The sequence below is a fragment of the Natrix helvetica genome, assembly GCF_964273705.1.
Source record: "Natrix helvetica genome assembly, chromosome: 1".
NCBI lineage: Eukaryota > Metazoa > Chordata > Lepidosauria > Squamata > Natricidae > Natrix > Natrix helvetica.
The window spans coordinates 244,225,699-244,248,484 of NC_138548.1; the positions used below are offsets into that span (position 1 = coordinate 244,225,699).

At 40.3% G+C, this 22,786-nt stretch overlaps 1 protein-coding gene and 1 long non-coding RNA gene across 3 annotated transcripts; one reads left to right on the forward strand and one right to left on the reverse strand.

The window, feature by feature from the left end:
* Positions 1–456: 456 nt before the first annotated feature.
* On the reverse strand, positions 457–15,364 carry LOC309384647. Its single transcript, XR_014174087.1, has 4 exons — positions 15,069–15,364; positions 5,012–5,090; positions 3,945–4,040; positions 457–886 (listed from the first exon to the last, which is right to left on the reverse strand). It is a non-coding gene; the product is annotated as an uncharacterized lncRNA (long non-coding RNA).
* Positions 15,365–17,259: 1,895 nt separating this feature from the next.
* Positions 17,260–22,663, forward strand: TOB1 (transducer of ERBB2, 1). Of its 2 annotated transcripts, none has more exons than XM_081937097.1 (2): positions 17,260–17,362; positions 20,776–22,663. In XM_081937097.1, exon 2 carries the CDS (start codon positions 20,921–20,923, stop codon positions 21,917–21,919), a length of 999 nt encoding a protein of 332 aa, XP_081793223.1. In that variant the 5' UTR covers positions 17,260–17,362; positions 20,776–20,920; the 3' UTR covers positions 21,920–22,663. The 2 variants fall into 2 exon arrangements, with proteins under 2 accessions (XP_081793223.1, XP_081793222.1); XM_081937096.1 differs by lacking the exon at positions 17,260–17,362 and adding an exon at positions 18,075–18,289.
* Positions 22,664–22,786: the final 123 nt, after the last annotated feature.

The window sequence follows — 22,786 nt, forward strand, 5'->3', positions numbered from 1 at the left end:
ATTGTGGTGCTGACCGGTGACGGAGCCGCAGCAGAGGGAGGAAAGAGCCACATGCGGCTCCAATGCCACAGATTGCTGACCCCTGCCCTATGTCAATACACTTGTATAGACTAGACTTATATTTATCCGAATCTATTTAAAGCCCCTTTATGGATAGGATGTTTTTATTCATGGGCCATTTTGGATGAATGCTACTGGACCATATAAAAGAAAAATGGTTTCCCAGCAAAATGTAAGTTTATGAGTTTCACTTGGTGAAGCCATTTTAGCTTCTCTCTTTTTCTTGCACTTCTGGATGTTTAAATTCCTCCCATCTTGTATCATGAGAGATGTCATTACTATGGTATCAGCAGCTATCAAAGTAACTGTGTATATAAGATCCTTGGAATAGAGATTCGAGTACGTATAGAATGAACGAAGGCTGTCAGATGTCTTTTGATGTACCATACCCAGAAATGATTTATTATTGGGAATAAATAAATGTAAGCAGTGCAACTGCATAGTCTATTTACTATACCACACAATTCCAAACAATTTATTCACAAACAGGCCTGTACAGGACCATAGCCTTAGTTTTTTCATTAGCAACTAAGAAAGTCAATGAAAGCAGATAAGCTTCAAGCTGCTAGATTTAGGCTGCATCGAACAGAATTACCAGAGTCAAGATAAATAATGAAATCACAGATAAGAGATTAAGGACACATTGATCAAAATACGTTTGTAGGAAAAGAAAGGCTTTCAAAGTTGAATAATGGGTGGTTTTTTAGCATCTCATTCCGAAAAGCAGCAAACAGAACTATAACACTAAAGGTAGACAATCAGTTTGTTCAGAACACAGACAAATAAATAGAAAGCTTTCTTCTGACATGTTTGGGGAGGGCAGAACCTGAAAAAAAGTTAAAATATTTTACCACAGATCCTCACCACAGAGTGACTCAGTACTAATTTATCCAGTTGTAATTTTATTGAAGTGTAAAATACAGGGATAAAAAATCAATACAAACCAAGCAAAATACACAAAAGAGCAAAAAGTGCATATATAAAATAGTACTATATTTTCTTATCTCATGCTCTTTTTTTAGTTTTCTACATTTTACTCTTCTCCTGAGTTTTTTTTACAGTGTTTTACATTGTTGTATAAAACACTTCTTTTAAAATAGAAGCAAAGTTCATCTCACCTCAATTCCTTCCTGTCCCCATCCTTTGCTTGATATTAACTAGTACACCCATACACCAAGTGAATTATTTTTATGACAGATGTTTTGGACAGTCACATTTTTCACACATAGTTCAGTACAATGCATTTTAGCATTCTCACCACTTACAATTGTATATTAAATCACAAATTATCCATTGAATAAGCATAAATACATTATTATCATTGTATAGTCATTGTTCCACTATGATTGTTATTCCTTCATTTTACACAAAATATTCTAGGTATTGGGGTTCATATGTATAGCATCATTATACATCAATTGTTCCACTCCAATTGTTATTTCATCATTTAAAACAAAATGTTCTAGATATTAAAATCATACATACAACCTCATTCCATCGAGTTTTCTACTGAAACTGACTTGGTCCATTTTTTCCAGAATTGACACAATTTCTTTGAATTTTACCCAGCCATTATTGAGATAATAGAAAGCCTGACTTCCTTACTGTCATATTTGTACAAGAGTAATTGGATAACTTCTGGAGTTTTTACTTGCACTTAAAAGTAGCAAAGACGTGCCCTGGCAGTTCCTTTTTCTGTTGTGCGTCCCAATGACATTGCCTTCATCTTGATCCCAACCATGAATCAGACATCCATAAATCATCTCTAAACTAGAGTGGTATTAAAGTAATATTTTCCCTTGGTTCATTGCCGCTCAAAGACATCTCAATATGTATAAAATCTGTTCAGCTCTGTTAGCTTGGAAGGAAGTCGGGTGGTTGCAGTGATTTGAAATAGAGGCAAGATAGGTCTCGGCAGTGGGTATAACAAATGTCATGCCATATGGTTTTCTGGCTAGTCAAGAACAGATAGATAAGGCTCCAAAATCCCCAAATTGGGTTTTTGCTTAAGAGAATATAAAACAAGCAGTAGTTGGTTAGAATGAATACCTTTCTACAAAGTGGACAAAGGACCAAAAAGAACCACTCTCTGTCGTTGCTTCCTCCAGAAGATTTAGCTAGGAAACATTTAATTTAAAACTGATAATAAACAAATTGTCACAAAAGCACAATGGTTGAACTTAGTTTTTTACGGACCAAAAACTATCTTCAAAAACATGGCTTCTCTAGCACCAGTTTCTCCCACAGTTAAGATGTGTTCCCTATGCTCATCTTCTAAGCATAGAGGATAGCGAACTGTATTATCTAACATATACCTACCATGCTTCCCCGAAAATAAGTCAGGGTCTTATTTTCTTTTGACCCCCGAAATAAGCACTTGGCCTTATTTTCATGGAGGTCTTATTATTTTTGAGGTGCAGGAGGCGGTGAGCATGGTCACCTCATGGCTGCTGCTGTGTTGCAATATTTTTGGGGAGGGCTTATTTTCGGGGAGGTCTTATTATTTTTGAAGTGCAGGAGGCAGCGAGCGTGGTCACCTCATGGCTGCTGCTATGTTGCAATATTTTCATGGAGGGCTTATTTTCGGGGGAGGGATTATTTGAGCTCATGCACTCAAAAGCCCGATTGGGCTTATTATCCGGGGAGATCTTATTTTCAGGGAAACCGGATACTAAGCAGCAACTGGTTTAAACAAAATATTGCTATCTCAGTTTCTCACATAAAGAAGAGGGCCCAGGGTAGATTTCATAGATCCTATCCTGAGTTAGTGTTAGGAACCTCTGGGCATCGCCATATGTGATATTTGTTCTGCTTCCAGATTAGTCACATACATGTGTGATTCCGTGATGCATTCTTTATTTAGCTGCTGCACTAACTTATTTCAGACTCAACAGGAAACATACAGTTTCTGGTTTCTCAATAGATGTGCTCGAACATGCCAAGTTGGAGGTAGTTCTATCTCCATTTTTTGCATTTTTTACTCCACCTCTTGGCTCTAGGTTCTTCATCCTCTCTGCAGAGCCAGCTTAAACTTGATGCCATAATTTCTCCATTATTACAATTAACTGAAGAGGGGATGGCACCTTGGCAACTTTGTAAAGTCCTTCCTCCCAGATTGTCATGATTTAAATTTGCAATACCCTTTGGGGAAAGTTAGATAGATGCCAGCTTTTGTGCCCTATCAAGTAGGAGGTGCCTCAATTGCCTATCATGATGTTCTCTGGGATGTGTGTGGGTTTTTTTAAAGATTGGCACGGGTTAGAACTACAGCTAGAAGTTATTACTAAGCATCTGGGCAACAAAAATGGAGGAAGCATACCTCGGTTTCTTACAGTCTGAAAGACAAGTATCTTTTCTCCAGCTTTTCTCGAAAGAAATTATCCAGAAATGTAGGGTGAGATTTTCTTTTATTTCTAACTGGAACATCCACTGCTTTGAAGACTGGGAATGGTGAGAATCTAGTCCAGCACAAATATAGCAGTGATCATCAGGTTAGGAAGGCTGCCTTTATTCTAAATCGCCATGATTATAGCAACATGAATGCATGTTCATGGGCTTAGACATGTGTAAACAGTAGTTACATTATTAGAAAAATAAATACAGGTGGAATGATGCCAATTAATAAGTGATTTAATGTATGGTAAATAGCTAAGGCTTACAGGGATAATCAGCTTTGAGATGATAAAACATTTGAATGCATCCAGCAGATAGGACTTCACTGTTACGAAACATACACACTCCATCACAGCTCAGCCTTTCCACCCTAAATCCACTGAGATGTAATTCATTCCCCCACCCCCACCTCACACACACACACACCTCTTCTCAATTTCCATTAACTGATGTCCTTTCACACAGCTCATCTATACACGTTTGCTTTTTACCTTGAATATTTCACAGTTCACACAACCAATAGAGCCTTTCCTGTTTGATTTTTCTGTTCTTGGTCATAGTTGTCTACCTTTAATCTGGTTTTGGTCCTGCCAATAAAATATGAAGTAGGCAAAGCTACACTTGTAATTCCTATGCAAAGTCTTGTGATATGTTAGGGATACCTATTATTAATGAAATGTGTTTTTTATTGTTACTTCCTAGTATTTGTAAAGCATTCCTAATGCCTCAGCTTTCTAATATTTTACACTACCTTGCCAGGAGCAACTCAGCAAGGTAGGAGCAGTTATTTCATTCCTCAGTCTTGTTGCTTGCGTGGCTTTCATGTCTTGTATTTCTGCTCATTTATCGCCTCTCTTCAACTTAATTTTACTTTATCAGACCTGCTCTTGCTTTGTATGACTTACTTTTATTATCTGGCTTCTTTTAAGAGTCTCCTCCTTTTAAGATTCTTTGTGTTCCTGAGCCTTTTTCTCCTAAAGCTGTTGTCTTGCTCCTTCCTAATTATCTTCTTTTAGTCCTTGCCATTTACTCTCACTTATTTATGTTTAATCTTTAGATTAGGCCTCCTATTGGCACCGTATCTATAGCCCCAAAGCAAGCTTGTTGGGATTTTTTAAACAACAGTTTTATACATCTGATTTTACATATGTGTGGGTAAAACATCTTGCCTGTTGTTTTTAAATTGTGTATCACCCCTACGTGGTTAAAATTGCCCTGAAAAGCAGATCCAACCTAGGAACCTGTTCCCCCCCTCCCCCCACGTTAAGGATTGGAACGAAGAAAAGTACCATATCTTTTGGGCTATAAGATGCACTGGGTTATAAAATGCACCTAGATTTACAGGAGGAAAACAAATTTTAAAAAGGTTTCGGCCTCTATGTGTCGCATTTCCTGGATCATTTCCTGATTGGCCGAACCGGTAGTAGCGGCAGTAGGAGGCTCCAGGAGACTTCTGCGCAGAAGCATTGTGAGTGCGTCCAAACCGGTAGTAAAAAGATTAGCAAGCCACCTCTGGGGGAAAAGGTGCGTCTTACACTACAAAAAAACTTGTACCTACCGTAATATGTAGCCTGAATCATTTGCCTGGGCCGCTGGTGGTTCAACGGTGTTGTAAAGTACAGTGGGCCATATTCTTTCTAGAGACATTTGGACCTGAACTAGAAATCTCCAGGTTGAAAACATGAGCTTAAAACCCCTAAACTATAGTCTTCCCTGAGGAAAGCTACTCTGTTCAACCTCAGGTCCCTTATCTAGGTAGCTAGTCCTATTCTGTCTGCTCAAGCAAGTAGGAGCTGAGACCTTAAGCAGATCTCAACTGTCACCTATCGGATTCTTCCAACTGATAAAAGAGGGAGAACGAACCCTGAGCCCTTTTCCAGGCAAACCATGTACTCTCTGCCTGTGTGTACTCACTCACCAATGAGTAGACGGTTTATCCAACAGGATAAGAAAAGTAAAGCAACAACAGCAACCAGAAGTAAACTGTTAAATACAAATGGCCAAAAAAAGAAAGCGGTATGAAAATGGTGGAAGGTTTGTTTATTCATTCTGTGGAGTTTGGCCATGCAAAAAATGAATCTGCAACGAATTGTAGATTCTTAAGCTTTCCTTTTGCCGAAGAGGCACTCTTGACAACAGCAGCTGCCTTCCATTTTTTCCCTAAGATATAAGGAAATTTTGTTTCCATTTCATTTTGTGGCCATTTGTTAGCACTTTAGGATCACAATCCTTAGTTGTCAATTTATAGTCAGAGAACATACCTAATTCCAATCCCTCAGTTCTCCAGGCCAAGTATCATGCCATCTTCACAACAGCTCTGAAATAGGTTATTTTTGTTGAAACCTAATAATAGTGATTTTTAAAAAATGTGTCATCTTAATTGCTTGTTGGTTATTTCTGCCTTCATTCTCAGGTCCCAGTATCTTTAAAACTCTTTTTAAATACAGAGGTATTTTGTCGTAATTTCCATTAAGTTAAAAAAAGCAATTGTGGAAGCTTGGAAGAAGAATTCTTCTAAGATGCAAAAAGTACAGGCATGCCATCTCAAAAGTTTAAGCTCCCATACAGTATCTGACTTTACATGTCAATAAATATCTAAAACATGACACAACCTTTAATAGTACCATATTTAATACAAAAGTTTTCTGTACATGTGCAGTTGTTTACAAATTCAGAATAACAAAATGATAAATATGAAAGGTGAAACAATGTGGACACCCTTTCAGTCACAACTGCTAACACCTTCTTTAACAAAAATAACAGCTTCTCTGTGCTTCCAGTAACAAATAAAGTCTCTCAATTTTTGTGTGTGGAATTTACCTTCCCACACACTTTCCTAGTTCAGAAGTATATATTCTTGTGTGCACTGCATGTTTGAAATCTCCCCACAGATTTTCAATAACTTTCAAATTTCAGGTATGTAAAGATTGATTCATAGTTGAAATGCATTCCAGATTGTTCTCTTGCAGGAATATCCATTCTCTTTTCAGTTTCAGTGTTGTCACTGACTGTGGGATATTCATTTCCCGGATATATTTTTACTTAGTTGAATATGACTGAAAAACTGTGGGAAGGTCACACACGTAAAGAGATCTAAGGATGTAGCTAAGTTAGAAGACTTCTGAAAGGAAGAGTTGGGGTGGGGGGAGGGGAATCCATAAACAAAGAAGAGAATTGCTGTTAGCTGGCTTTAAGAAAGATTTGGAGGTATTATTTCTATTAGACGAAGTGTTACAACATGCAAACTGAAAAGGTTCCCAAATATTTGCACCCTCCATATTCAGTTTTTAAAATTGTAAACAACTGTATATAAATAATATGTATTCACATTTGCAGAAAGATGTCATGTTGTACTTTGTATCATTGTACTTTGAAACTAATAGTTTGAACACCGGTACCTAACTTTTGAAAGCAAATATATGAATAATATAATAGCACTAATACTTATCCTCAGGCAGTATAAAGATGGTTAGTTTTTTTAAATCAAGTATACCTCGGGTGGGTGGGGAACTGTGAGTGGACCTTCTCACTGAATGAATTACTAGGAGTTGGAAGTGGTGCACAGAGAACAATATTTAGGATTGGGTTACGAGACGATGAATCAATGCTCCAATTTTAATACTGTTGCTTTCGAAAGCTCTTTGTTCCATCTGGCTCAGTGGAACAATACATCGCTCTGCTTGCATTTGGCACAATGCAAGTGGAATGAGCTACGGTGACAGGACTTGACACGTATGCTGATCTTCTCTTGCCATGCAATAATTAAAAACAGAGGAGCTCCATTTGGATCATGAGCTGACTGCATATTGATAAAGTTTGAGATCTCACATGTCAGTACAACGTCTTCCTGGAAAAAAAGAATCTCACACCTGCAGCCGGAGGGTAACATTATGATTTTACACCTTATATATTAAGTGTTCTTAACTGCAGTGAGATCATTGTATCTACAGAGTTGGAAAAGACTCAGTAGAGGAATGATTGGTAAAGGTGATGGGACTTGCTGAGATGCTTAAATCAACTTCTTTGACCAAAGAAAGACAATATTTTCATTTATTGCTGACTAAAAAAACCCTAACAGATTTTGTTTGGTGAGAAAAAGATAAAATCATAATTTATGGTTTTGATTAGGATAGATCAGAGGTCTTCTAACTTGGCAACTTTAAGACTTATGGACTTCAACTCCTTGTGGAATTCTGAAAATTGAAGTCCACAAGTCTTAAAGTTACCAAATTTGGGGACCCCGAGGATAGATTATACAAAGAAGGAATATATGTTGTAACTATAGAGTAAGAGGTAAATTTATAATTCTATTTATAATTGCTGCAAAGAACATTGGAAGCTACTAGGTATCTTTTTTCTATTTTTCTTTTCCCCCTTTCTTGCACTTTTAGCTTTCTCTTTGGTTTCTTTTTTTTCCATACTGCATATTGGTTTGCATAGTTTTTATCTTTCTTTTTTAAAAACTTTAAATAAAACCTAAAAGCAAACAGCTTTTCCCTGTTGTTTGTGAACTGCTGCTATCTGTAGCAATGTGTATTCAGAGGCCTGCTTCTTGTGATCCGGTCAAGTCAATATTTTGTCCCCAGTGATGATGTATCCATGTACCTAAAAGACAAAGTTGTGATTGTGAGGAAAGGCCTATGACAGATCCCAACCTTTTCAATAATTTTTGATCTGTCTCCAATCTTATATTTTAAAAAAGATTCTGAAGTTATTTGTTATGCAGGTTTTCCAACAGGAAACTTGTTTAGACAATTCTAAGCCAGACTTACTTAGTTTGGAAGCAGGTAAAACTTTGGTCACCTGTATGGACAATCAGTGCCAGAAAATAAGACTGGATTCTGCTGAATAACTCAAAGTCTCAGGATAGAGTCAATCACAGTAACTTCCTAAGATAATTTGCCAATTTAGGACTGATTAGTTCTAGGCCAAGTTCTGTTTGACTGATCAACTTCAGAAGATAACTATTGCCAATGGATATTTTTAAAAATGTAATAAATAAATAAATGATACTTGGGATTATAACTCACCCTCTGGCACTTTAGCTATTGACTTTACAGGCCAGGGGTTTCCAACCCCTGGTCTGGGGACTGGCACTGATCCACAGCATGCGAGCAACTGGTCCATGCAAACAAGCGAAACTCCATCCGCAGGATGCAGGCAGCATGCCAAACCACACACTCTCTGGTCCGTGGAAGAATCTCTCTCCATGGAGCTGGTCCAGAGGTGGTATTCAGTAGGTTCTAACCAGTTTTGGAGAACCGGTAGTGGAAATTTTGAGTAGTTCGGAGAACTGGTAAATACCATCTCTGACTGGCCCTGCCCCCATCTATTCTCTGCCTCCCGAGTCCCAGCTGATAGGGAGGGAATGGGGACTTTGTAGTAACCTGCCACACCCACCAGCCACGCCCACCATGCCATGCCATGCCCACAGAACCAGTAAAAAAAAAAAATTGAATCCCACCACTGAACTGGTCCCTGGTGCCCAAAAGATTGGTGGCTGCTCTTATAGGGTACTTTGCATCTCTAATTTATCTTCTGTTTTTCGGTATCTGCATTTAACAGTTTTGAAGTTATCATGATTGAACTTCAACTGTATCCTTTTCAATATATTGAAAAAAAACGTTTGGAATTACTTCTAGAATGAGTATATATTAAGAAATTCAAACTCATGCAGGTAAGGCAGCATTTTGTTGGTCAGAAAACAATCAAATGTAGGAATGGAAATATTGCATAGCTTTTCTAAACAGATCTGCATTGTTTTTGCATATGCACAATTTGAGGCATGCACTTACCATCTGGATTCTCGTGTCTGACTAGGGAGACTTTTATACATATTTGAAATATATGGTAATTTCCTTGAAGGAATTCTAGCTAGAGTTACTATTCCTTGGTCTCCATTACTTTGACTACTGCAAAATTCATTATTTGGGGCTGCTCCTGAAGAGTGTTCAGAATCCATTCTGGTGTATCCTGATTGCTGTCTGGAACATATTTTACAGTTCACATAACACCAATGTTGAGACAATTGCACTAGCTGCCAAATCATTTTTTGGTTTTATTGCAAGAGCTAGTCCTTACCTATATAGTCTGAAATGGTTTGTTACTGTGGAATCTCAAGGACTCTGACCCCCCTATAAGTCTACTTATATGTTGTATTTGTCCTTGAAGAGTTTGATGTCCCACTATCACTTGATGTGAGATTTATAAGAATCCACAGCAAGCTTTTTCTGTATTGGAATTCCATGTATAGAAATGTCTTCCATGAGAAAATAAATTGGCTCTTTTACTGCTCATCTGTTAGTGTGCAATAAAAAAATTTTAATTTATTTTTACTTAGTTTTTCTATTAGTAGGTTATTGTTTACACCTTTATAATCCTTTATGACTTTGTTTTACATTCTCACTCCCTTTGTTTATGTAGAAGAATTGCTTTAAGAGTAAGGTAGCATAGAAATATTTTAAACAAAATAAATGAGCCATTGATTGACCCTTCCTCAGTTAATTTGACAAATTCCCTTTAAGGCTGCCTAAGCCAGTAATTATCTCCTTCAGCAGCAGAACCATCTGTAAGTTAATTATGCATTATGTAAATGAATATTTGAATTTGTGACTCTAGGCTCTGCTGTGAGACAGAGGTGGGGGGGGGGGAACCCTGCCAATTTTCTGTACTTCACATACACCTTTATACACTGACATTGTTTAGAGGAATATATTATAGGACAAGAGCTGGGATAATCTATGGTAACCAAACATCAGATAGCTTGGACAGTCCCTTTCAGGCTAATTAATTGTATCTTATTATGGCTTATTAACAGCATATATCAGGTATAAGCTTTTGGGAACCATAGCACTGGCTCATGAAAGCTTGTGCCATTCATTAGAATGCATTTGTCTGAAGAAGGGCTACCAGGGTCCTCCTGATTAATGGGAGAGTATATCTCCTCAAGTTAAAACAGCACTGTAAAGCACCAAGGCCTACGACAGACAACAGTATTCTGGCCATTAAAATCATAACCAGGATGATACAACCATGGCATGGAAAAAAACAATGGTTACTAGTAAGGTAAGGTAAGGTAATGGTTCTCCTCGCACATATGTGCTAGTTGTTCCCAACTCTAGGGGGCGGTGCTCATCTCCATTTCAAAGCTGAAGAGCCAGTGCTGTCTGAAGACTTCTCTGTGGACATGTGGCCAGCATGACTAAAGACCAAAGGCGCACAGAACGCTGTTACCTTTTCACCAAAGGTGGTCCCTATTTTTCTACTTGCATTTTTACAGACTTCCGAACTGCTAGGTTGGCAGAAGCTGGGACAAGTAATGAGAACTCACTCAGTTACGCAGCGCTAGGGATTCGAACTGCTGAACTGCCGAGCTTTCTGATCGACAAGCTCAGCGTCTTAGCCACCGCGGCCCTAAATGGTTACTAGCAGTGCTTAATTGTTGCTGTTATTCCTCCAAGTAAGTTTTATAATTGCAGGATGCCCTGGGGAAACTGAAAATCATCACTTTGTGAGCACTTCTCCCCCCCCCTCAAGAAGCCAACAAATATGTATTTTGCACATATAATTGTATGTGCTGACTGGAGCTGAGGGGGCAAACAGAAGGTCAAGACCCCTCTTGATTCCAATTCAGAAAATGGATTGGGGATTTTCTGCAATTTCCCACCCTCTCTCTCTCTTCCGTGGCAAGCGAGCGACACATTTGAGAGGACCATCAGGATTTTGCCTGTTCTTCTTGACAGATTAGGAAAAAGAAAAAAAAAACCTGCCAAATGAATATTGAATCCTCCCACAGTTAGTAACTGTGATTTATGAACAGAAGGATCGACACCCTTCTTAGAGCCCTACAACAATTGTGGTGTGCAGAAACCTGACAAAGTAATTCATATTCCAAGGGAAAGAAGAAAAATGCAACTATGAAAGGAGTCATTCATAGTAAAAGAAAAAAAAAAGCAATGATGGCAAATTGCCTTGCTTACTTGAACATATACTGAGATACAATTATCCTTCCTATGATGATGGTGACTACTCTGGAATTATAGAATTAGGTATAACCAATGAAATAACTCTGATGTTAACTCAACCTTGATGACTATGTGAAATGCTGCTACTGGAACTTCTTTATTGTTGACACACCTGTGGTAATTGCAAATGCGGCATTTAAAACAAAATAGTCCTTACTGCTAAAAGAAGGATGGCCCTAATGATTACACACAGCAATTAATGGGCTGAATCTAGACTTAGTCATGTTTGCAACAAACCTACTAAACGATTGTAAATCTCAGTTTATTGTGACTACATTAGATGCTAATAAATGTATTCTTTTTGATATTGCGTGCTTCTTCCTATTTGGAAAAAACGGCTAAAGAAACATACATTGGGTGTGTAAGGTGCTATTAGAATCAGAGCTTCTACATTCTTGCTACCTTTACAAGCCACAATAATAAAGCAGAGTTTATTCTCAAATTCTGAATAAATTGGTAATAACAATAATACTGCTTGGAGTCAGATTCAATTGGAATAACTTGTAAACCTTGTTCAATAAATATAAGAGCCTGGATCCAAAGAGAGGCATTTTTTTTACTTTGTTTTGTCATTCACCCATGAATTTCATCACCGATGAATATTTGCAGGGGCAAATAAATGGCATATTTTCAGTAATTTGCAAGAATCTTGGCTTACCTGTTCATGCAAACATTTTATTTAAAAACAAATTCCAAATTAGATTGATTCAGTTTGCCATGATACATTATTTAAGTGTCACTGATTTCAATTGGTCTATTTTTAAGCATGATTAAGCCTCCATCCTAAACAAGAATGAAATAGTGCACAAAAATGTTAAGTATGATTGTACAACATATTGATAAAACTCTTGAAGCTGAAAAGTATTTTCCATTTTTCCATTAATAATATACTTTTTCATAACGGGAAGCCTAGCCCCTCAAAAATACTGATGGCCCCTCTTCCATACAAAGATTAAAATACATTATAAGATTATTATTTATGTATGTGTTTACTTACTGTTTATATAATGTTAATTAAACAGTGTCTTTAAAAACAGCATTATCTTAAAGAAATAATGACTTTTTAATTGATCCTTAAAATGGGAGCTTGCCTTGGAGTTACTGAAATCATAACAGTAAATGTAAACCAGGATTTTCCAATGTTACTTTATTTATGGGGAGTAATACAAGTTTGGATATAGACAATGCATTCTCATATTAAAAATACCTTGATGTTTAATTTAAAAACTAATACCATGTCCATGTAAATACACAAAAATATTCCATATCAAACGCATTTACCCAAAATACAGTGAAAGAATCCCCACCAAACCATTTGACCTGCCGGATTATCAAAACTCTTGTTTATATAGAATTATCTGTTATGCTGAGATAAAAGTGTAAGCGTTCTTCAGAACAAATAAATATTCTGAAATTCTGTTGCTAGTTGATTTTTTCCAATTATTTTTCTCTTTTTATTCCAACCTATAACATGCTTATAACAATTATTCACATTACTCTTTACAATTAAAATTATGTTTTTTAAGTAATAAGAATATTTCATGCATTCATTAGTTTGAACAATGACAATTCCCCAATTTATTAGACAACAGTTAATTTTACACAAACATTTATAAAAGCATGATACCATAGAACAGTATCTAAAAATAATTCTGGATGTGAAATACATCTAAAATAATCCTTCTGTGATGCATCTGGCTGCATTCAAATATGGTACAAATGTGGTTTCTTAATGTTTGATCTTGCACATTGTTTTAATCTAGCCTTATCTAGCAAACTAGTAAACAAAAGTGATGGAATGCAAGGGTAAGTAACCCGCTGACCGCACACTATTCTCCGGCCCTTTTGCAGTTTCTGGTGCTCAAACCTGTATCATTAAAATTAATAAAACCTGACGATATTGTGAAGCATCCATATCCAATTTAGGTAAATGCAGAAAAAAAGTGTTTAAATGTTAATTATTATACTGCTACCACATTCACTCTCTAAGGATTTTAAGTGATTTAGTGTATAGGAATGACTTTCCCTTGTCTGTATGAGTTAAAACTTTTTTATGCATGCAAGGAATATATGAGTGACTTCCCATAACATTCCAACAATATCCTAAGTCATCAAGTGGCTTGTTTCATCTTGCCTGAACCCCTTATGGCTTGCAAACAATGGTTTATCACTTAGCGTAAGGGTTTAGCAAATCTCAGTTAAACTACAACATCAATATGTGTGCAACCAATTTACATATAAGCAATGTATATATATAATTCTTATCAGTAACATCTTAACTCAACCGGTTCTTCAGAAACACTGGACCAGTTTGGGTTATGGGACTCTTACCACATTCCTAAGCAGAGCACCTCTTTATATGCCTTACTGAGGAAACCAGCACAGATCCGACTACATGTCCCTTTTGTATATTCCCCAGAAACGTACTATAATTCTTGATCAAGGACTATGCATTGGATTTTTATGTTCATTCTCTGCAGAACACTTTAGGCCCGTGATGGCGAACATATGGCATGCATGCCAGAGGTGGCATGCACAGCCCTCTCTGCTGGCATGCACGCCATCGTCCTAGGTCAGATCTCTGTGGCATGTCTTTTGAGAGCTTCTGTTTCCCTGAAAACCACAAAACAGAAGTTCACGAAAGAAAAAGATCTCACCTCTTGCCGCGCTGGCGGTGTTGGGATGCTCCCCCTCCCGCCAGCCAGCTGGTCTCTGCTACACATGCATGCATGTCCGCGCATGTGCCTGTGCATATCTGCATTTGTGCACATGCACACCTTTCAGTTTGGGCATGTGCACTCATGCAATTCTGGCACTCGGTGTCTAAAAGGTTCACCATCACTGCTTTAGACTCATGGTTTTAGATTGTAGGAAGTTAGCATCCACCCCCTCCTAGAAAAATGAAATATCCTGGGAAATATTGAAAAGGCAGAATATTATATTTCCCTGGATAAGAAATGGAGAAACATGTTTTTAGGCAGGAAACACACTCACTCTTAATAGCCCCACTTTTGTCAATGGGCCATTAAAAGGCCTGAGCCAGTCTATGCTACATAACAAAGACCTCCCCCCTTCAGTTCCAGGGTGATGGGATTAAGGCATGATAGTATTAGCCCTTTACCCATCTCACCACAGGGCACCTGGGAAGAAGCAATGTTCTCAAAACATAGCCTACAGAGTTGCCCCTGCATGGTCCCATGGGAGTCAGAATATAAGTTCAGGTTCAAAGGCCAGAGGGCATAAAACCAGGGTCTTTCGGCAACTCTTGCCTCTTTTCTTCTTCACCCAACATCTGGAAACATGTGATCCCTCTTTTCTGTTCAGGAGCTCAAACCATGTGATCCTGTCCACCATTAAACCATCTTCCAAGCAGCCTCCATGTTTCCAGTGTCTTTTCCCCCCACTTGGAACTGAACCCAGAAGGACATTTTTTCCAACAAGATTTACACCTATGTTGGTCTGTGCCATATCCAGGTGAAGTCTTTGCTATTCCAAGTCCTTTTTCATAAGTTACAGAATTAGTTCTAGGCTAGGCTTTATCTCTCTGTCCAATGGGTTCCAAACCATAAACCAGGCGCTGTATACACTCACCTGGGAACAAACCACGTCGAATCTGCAGTGCACCTGACCCCGCAGGGGGCAGAACAGTTCCCAATTCGAGCCGGCCAATCCAGGACGCGGTGAGCTCTTTAAAGGCGACCCCCGAGGAAGCTAAACGAGGCGATAGTTCTTGCTTGACCCCGCCCCTCCCGCGGATTCCCCCCCCCTTTTTTTTTCTTTGACGCACTTTCCCTAGAAACCAAATCCTAATCGAGTGATGATGACTTCAAAGGGGACGCAGGAGGTAACCGGTTATCGTCCCTGTCCGTGGATATTTTTAGTTCGAATGGAATTTAACAGCAAAGAAGACTTGTCTTTTTATTCGGCTTATATACAAAATTACGTTTCAGGTCTTTTTTTTTAAAAAAATCCTCCTTACTGGGAATATTAAAAGGGACGTTTAAAGGGGCCCCGCGCCATCCACGGTGCCAATATGATGACATCAAACGGAGGAGGCTCAATTCTGTACACCCCCCCCCTTTCGCAGGACGGGGCTTTTAAAGGAGGGGGATGGCTCGGCCGTCGCGCAGCCTCTCTATTCAGCGCCCCCCGCCCGCTTTTCGGGCACGCAACCACCTTTGGGAAAGGAACAAGGCAAGCCCTCCCTCCTGTCTTTCCTACGAAGATGGCAGAGATCTCTCTCCCGGGTGAAGCTGGCAAAGAAACCGCGAGGATCCGGCTGGCACCGGCAGCCGCCTCAGAAGACGGACCTCGCAATACACAAACACACACACACGTCTCGGTTGCACCTTTGGAGCAGCATTTTTTTTCAACCTAATGGTGATTCTTTCTACTTCCCTCCCCCCCTCCCCGTTACTCAGCCTTCTCCTGGGTCTACTCGGACTCCTTCTTTCCATCCGTCTCTGGCTCTTGACTTCCCCCCTCCTTTATATTTATATTTTTCCTCCTGTTTTTTTTTAATCTTAATTTTAATTAATTGTAATTAACAGCGGGGTAAACCAAGCGTTTCACCTCGGAGTGGGACAAGGGTGACTGGCAGGCTCGGGAGCCAATGTCGAGAGAAGAACGGGGACGGGACGACAATCGGGTCCTGTGTGGGCTCGCCGCTGCTAGGGAGCGGAGCCCCCCCTCCTTCCTTCCTTCCTTCCCCCCTTTTCCCACCCAGTGCCACATCGCCCTTTGTCTCTTTTTGCTGCAGCGGGCAGGAAAGAGAAGGGAGCTTTTTTTTTTGCCGCCCCCCCCTCCTCCATATTCTTGGCTGCGTCCTCTCTTTTTTCCAAACCTAACTATTCTTGCTGTTTTATGAACAGACCCCGCCGAGGGTCGACGCTTAGAAAGGGGATATCCGGGAGCAGCAGGACCCTCGTACTTAAAGATGCTTTGCTAAAGATACGTGGCAGGCGAGTGTGGACAGATCGCAGCGCTATAAGGTCTACTTAGATTATATATCGATATATATATATCGATATTAATTAGAAGGTAAACCGTAACAGAAAGTCTGCATGATGAGCTACACGGGAATTGTGTTTTACATCGAAATATAAAGGCCATTACGGACCCAATCAAACCCCCATTTTTTTAAAAAAAATAGTTTCCTATAGAATTGTACCTTATGATTCTTGACTAATGTATCTCGTCTTTTTATGTACCCTGAGAGCATACGCACCATAGACAAATTCCTTGTGTGTCCAATCACACTTGGCCAATAAAGAATTCTATTCTATTCTATTCCATTCCATTTTTAAATTATAGCATTGGCACCTTAGCAATTAAATTGCCTGTTCGGTAGCATGAGTTGCAGAGACGGATTCAGGAGTGACATCGCTTTCTTTGACCTGTGAAACAAGCTCTTTAAAAAAAATCCTCCGAGGTAGTGTGAAGTATAAAGAAATGGAAAATTACCCCTTTCCTAAACAATCTCGCCAGGTAAGACGGAAAACAAGTGAAAGCATACAAAAGAACGTCCCTCCTCGTCCCTCCCCTCCCCTTCATACACACATTGTACGTCGTTGAACAAATGTTGCTTTATTGTCAAGAGCCGGAGACGGCGATTGGATCCAGACACGCTTTCCTCCGTGACGTCAAGGCCAAGGGCGTCATGGGATGCGTAGTTTTCTCTTTCTAGAGGGCGGCAGAAGGTGCCAAGAGGCGTGACGTCCGCGAGTTGACGTCAGGGCTGGAGGAGGGGATTAACTACTTAGAGGCTCGTTGGCCCCGGAGAGGAAGGGCGAGTAGAGGGAAAGCGGTGGCACCTAAAGCAAGATGGCGTTGAGGAGGAGGAGGAGCAGCAGCGAACACACACACATACGCTGAAGATGGGGAGGGTGAGGGGAAGCTAATATGATACAGGATGAGCACCCACAACTATAGGGAAGGTGGAGATGGCCGTGGCTGGAGAACGGAGTGAAATAAACAGAAGCTGGAAACAGCTGTCAACACCGAGAAAGGAAATCCTTAAGAATCCGGGTCTCACGAAAGCTGGGAGAGCGATGCAGAAGGAGGGGAGAAACATTTCTGCTCAGATGCAAGGCGGGGAGGGGAGGGGAGGGGGCAGATAATGTATCTTTCTCCTGGTTACCTAACCCTTTAGTGAAACATACAGAGAATCGCATTCTTCCCATGTCAGGAGAGTTTTGTGGTGGGTAAGGCTTTTTATAATAAAGCCATCTGGACAACAGAAAAATACACAATACCTGACTATATATACTATATAGCTATCTATCTATCTTTCTATATATATATGTAAACCACCCCTAAAGAGAACTAAGACAGAATAAACCAGCGCAGAGGGCGGACGAGAAAAGAAGACAAGGATTGGAGGGAGGGAGAGGGGAGGAGAACTCAGGGATTGCGGCCTTATTGGCAGGCGGAAAGGCCCTATCGGCAGTAGCGGTTGAAACCGAGGGCGACCGATTGGTAGGCTAATGGGTGGGGCTAGGCTAAATGGTGGGCGTGGAGCGGGTGGGCGTAACCACGCGGGGCCCAACGGGGCGGGGCGTGGGAGGCGATATATAGGGGCCGGAGGAGCACTCGGGCGCTTACAAGAAGGCGTCGAGCAGCTGCCGAGCGGGGTGCGCGCATTTCTCGGGTCGGAGGCGAGCAGCGCCATCCACCTTTTTTCCCCCCTCTCCTGAGCCTCCTTTCGGGGAATGGGGCTTCGCTCTTGAGCCCCCTCCGTGCCCTCCGCACCCCTCGGGACTCTCGCCGGAATTGTTGCACTACCAGTCACGCCACCTGCTCCGCTCACCCGGGTGAGTGTCGTTCGCACTCCGGGGGGGGGGGGCGACCGGCGCTGAGGCGGACGGGGGGGAGGGAGGGCTGGCGGATTTCGGGGGAGGGGGCGCTCGGCCCCTACGGCCATTCGTGTGGGGAGAGGGACGGCGCGCCCAGGGAGCGAAGCAGCAGGCTGTGGCGGCGAGCGGGGTGTGGGCAGAAGGGCTGACAGGGCAGCGGCGGAGGGTGTTGACACAACCCTGCAAGAGGAGGAGGAGGAGGAGGGAGTGGCGCGGACGGACGGACCGACGGGCGGAGCCCCTTCCCGGCTGAATGCGGGGAGAGGGAGGTTCGACCAGGAGAGTCCCGGTTAGGCAGGCAGGCGGCTGCTCGCGCCGCGCCGGGATCCCTGCTGGCTCTGTGCCTGGGGCTGGCCGACCGGCCCCTCCCTAGCAGACACGGGGTGGGAGGGGGCTGGAGGGGCGGCGCAGCGAGGGCAGTTGGAGGGTTTGTCCCCCTCCCAATTCCGCGGAGGGGCGGAGGAGAACTGGGCGACGGGAGGGGGGAAACCGGCCTGGGTTGAGCTGCTTGTCCCCCTGGAAGAGGGTTGGGGGGGGAGGTGTTGACTGACAGGCCGATTTTTGTTGTACGTGTAAGTGGTTTGTAGCGCTGTAGCCACACGGTGGAAAAGGGGGGGGGATCTCTCTCTCTCCCTCTCCCTCTCTCTCTCCCCCTCCCTCCCTCCCTCTCTCTTTCTCTCTCTCTCGTTTTTGCAGGGTGGAGGTTTCTTGAGGTAGGGAGACGACCGATTTTTATACGGGGGAAGAGATGTTTTTTTAAAAAAACAACAACCAGACAATAGGAATGGGTTGTGGTGGTGATGAGAGGGCTTCTGAGCTAAATAACCCCCGTAGCATTGCCACAGTTGTATCAGTTTTTGCGAAGTCTCTTCCTGTCCCATATGGCATAAAGGGCAAAAATAGATTGTCAATGAGACGGCAGAGGATTTGGTTGGGCTTGGTTTAAGAGAGAGAGAGAGGCCTTAGCCAATCATTCCCCCCCCCCCCTTTATAGAAAACACTTTTCTCCTGCTGCTGGAGCTTGGAGAGCTGTGAGCAGAAATCTAATGAGACTCAACTGCCTGATTATGTAATGCTGTATTACTCTGCTTAAGATACTTGCTTTTCTCCAGCTCTCTATCACCACCACTACTATGATTGATGTAATTAGCCAGGTTAACTGATTTTAAAAAGGCTTGTGTTAAAAATAGATAGGCATTTGAAATATTTGAGTTTTTGTGCCATTCTGTACAGCCTCTACCCTCCCTAGGCAATATATTTCCTACAGCGCAAGGAAATTAAAGGAATGCATATATAATTTTAAATAGCTTCCTCAATCAGTTCTCCTGTACCTTACATATGTCATTTGTAAATATCTTCTGTTTGCCCTTGATCTTTCCTTATCCCCACCCACTGCTGATCTAGCAAAATGTTTTAAAGGTTGCCTTATCAGCTGGTGGTTCTCTTATCACATAAAGAGGGCGAAAGGAAATGTCTTGAGAAGATTTGAAATCAATATTGCAAATTTTAGACATTTTGAAGTAATTTTTTTCCTCTGGTTTATAAACTTGATAGATTTCAAGCTAATGTTGCAATGCAGTGGAAAAAAACAAAAATATGAAAGGAAATACAACTATTAATTGTTATAAGTTGCTTAAAGATGGAACTTAAATAGGGAAATTAATTTAAAAGCTGGCAATATAATTTTCAAGCAGGTTCACATTTACCTTTTCATTTTAATTTGTAATTAAAGTTGTTTTGACTGCTTTATAATTGAAGGGAAAAAATTCCTGTAAGGATTGTTATGTTCTGGTTGAGTACTGTTTCTATTATGGAATGATTCTCCCCCCTCCCCCCATCCTCCCAAGGGGTCTTGATTTAGTAATTTTAAAAGCTGTTGTAGAATTAGAGTGGCTTCTTTGCTTTTTTCTCTTTAATGAACATACATGTCATGCTTGTACCTAAATAATAGAAATGATTCTGGAAGCTGACGGGTTTTTTTAACCTGCCAAAAGATAGTATTTATGACATTTCTGACTCAGCTGAAGCAATATTGCAAATGCTATATTAGATAGCTTTTAACAGAAGGGACTATTTTAATCTAAGTAGAGAAAATAATATCAAGTATTACAATTGAATTCTATGAATTCTAAGAAATAGGTTTGCTACAGAATGTTTGGTAGGCTTTTTATGGTTCCAGTTAGACATTAAAGACACAATTAAACAAAACTCAGGTTTTGGAATGTTATACTTTCAGACATGTTATTGGTGCTTTTTATACTAGTTTGTATTTGGAATATTTAACCTAATTAGCCTATGTACCAAATAGTACCAAGCAGTAGTGTAGATATTGCCTGTAAGAAATGTAGCCTGCTTTAGGGAAAGTGTGAATTTAATAGGCCTTGCTCATTTTCTCTTGTACTTTTCTTATGTGGATTTTTCTTTTTTTTTACCCCCTCATGAAGGAACAACACTACTCAAGGTGAAGAATAATTATCAACTAAAATCAGCACTTTCAAAACAATTTTTGCTTTCCTGTGGTATTTTGAACTTTTTTTTCCTGATTGTTGTGGTTTGAAAGAGAGACTGTAATTTTGTGCTGTAGCAGCTATGCAGCTTGAAATACAAGTAGCACTCAATTTTATTATCTCATATTTGTACAATAAGCTTCCCAGACGACGTGTGAACATTTTTGGTGAAGAACTTGAAAGACTGCTTAAGAAGAAGTATGAAGGGCACTGGTATCCAGATAAGCCATATAAAGGATCAGGGTTTAGATGTATACATGTAGGCGAAAAAGTGGACCCAGTCATTGAACAAGCATCCAAAGAGAGTGGTTTGGACATTGATGATGTTCGTGGCAATCTGCCTCAGGATCTTAGTGTTTGGATTGACCCATTTGAGGTTTCATACCAAATTGGTGAAAAGGGACCAGTGAAAGTGCTTTATGTGGATGATTCCAGTGAAAATGGATGTGAACTAGATAAAGAAATCAAGAATAGCTTTAACCCAGAGGCCCAGGTATTCATGCCAATTAGCGACCCCACATCATCTGTATCAAGCTCTCCATCGCCTCCCATTGGTCATTCTGCCACTGTGAGCCCAACCTTCATGCCCCGTTCCACTCAGCCTTTAACGTTCACCACTGCCACGTTTGCTGCCACCAAGTTTGGCTCAACCAAAATGAAGAACAGCAGCCGTACCAACAAGGTTGCACGCACTTCTCCCACTAATCTTGGTTTGAATGTCAACGATCTGCTGAAACAGAAAGCTCTTTCATCCTCCATGCACTCTCTCTATGGTCTTGGCCTCAACAGCCAGCAGGTTTCACAACAGCAACAACCATCACAACAGCAGCAGAAAACATCTGCCCTTTCTCCTAACGCAAAGGAATTCATTTTCCCTAATGTGCAGGGCCAAGGTAGTACAAACAACCTGTTCCCTGGAGACAATCCCCTTAACCTTAGTCCTCTCCAGTACAGTAATGCCTTTGATATGTTTGCAGCCTACGGAGGTCTAAATGAAAAGTCTTTTGTGGATGGCTTGAATTTCAGTTTAAATAGCATGCAGTACTCTAACCAGCAATTCCAGCCTGTTATGGCTAACTAAACAAAAATACAAATCATATTGTACAAGTTGAAATGCACGTACCCAAGGGTGTTAACTTTTTCACCTCTTGAGTTTTTTTCTAAAAAGCTTGTAGTATGAATACATTCAAGCTTGGTTAGATAAGGACAACATGCATCTTTTTTTCATTTGCCAACCAAGCACAAAGTTATTTTTTACTGACTGTACATTAAATATATTCAAGATATGGCCTCTTACAGTATTTAAGATATAGCAAGGACAGCTGATTTTTTATACATAAAAAATTGGCACTAATAAATGGGTTTATTGGTCTTTTCTAATTGTATAATTTAATTTAGTACAAAGTTTGTAAAATATCAGAGTATATATTGTTTCTACAACATGGTATTGCATTTTTATCTTTTTACTACAGTGATCTGTGACAACTGCAGCAGCTTCATGTTGTATTTTTTTTACTGAAATTATAAAATCCATCTTAAAAAAACATCAGTTCTAAAAAGTGTACAAATATTCCTTAAGTGGTGGAATTCAAACTGTATGGAAAACTTTTCCAAGAAAGAAACACAAATTGTATTTTCTGTTAAAAAGTTTAAAGATTTTTTGCTATATATTATGGAAGAAAATGTAATCGTAAATATTAATTTTGTACCTACATTGTGCAATACTTGAAAAAGGTATAAAAGTATTTTGAGTCAATGTCTTATGTTAAAGAGAGGGACTGAAATAGTTTATATTAAGTTTGTATTAAAATTCTTTAAAATTCAATTACTATTGTGGTCTTGGTTTATTGGTTAAATAATATAGTAGTACACTGATATTGTAGAACAGTATATAGGTCAGCTAAAGAAGTTGGTTACACTGATGCCTCATGATAATGGTGTTGTTAAA

Bases quoted from the DNA above. Each gene is read 5' to 3' on its own strand.
- TOB1 (XM_081937097.1), top strand. From the start codon at position 20,921: ATGCAGCTTGAAATACAAGTAGCACTCAATTTTATTATCTCATATTTG.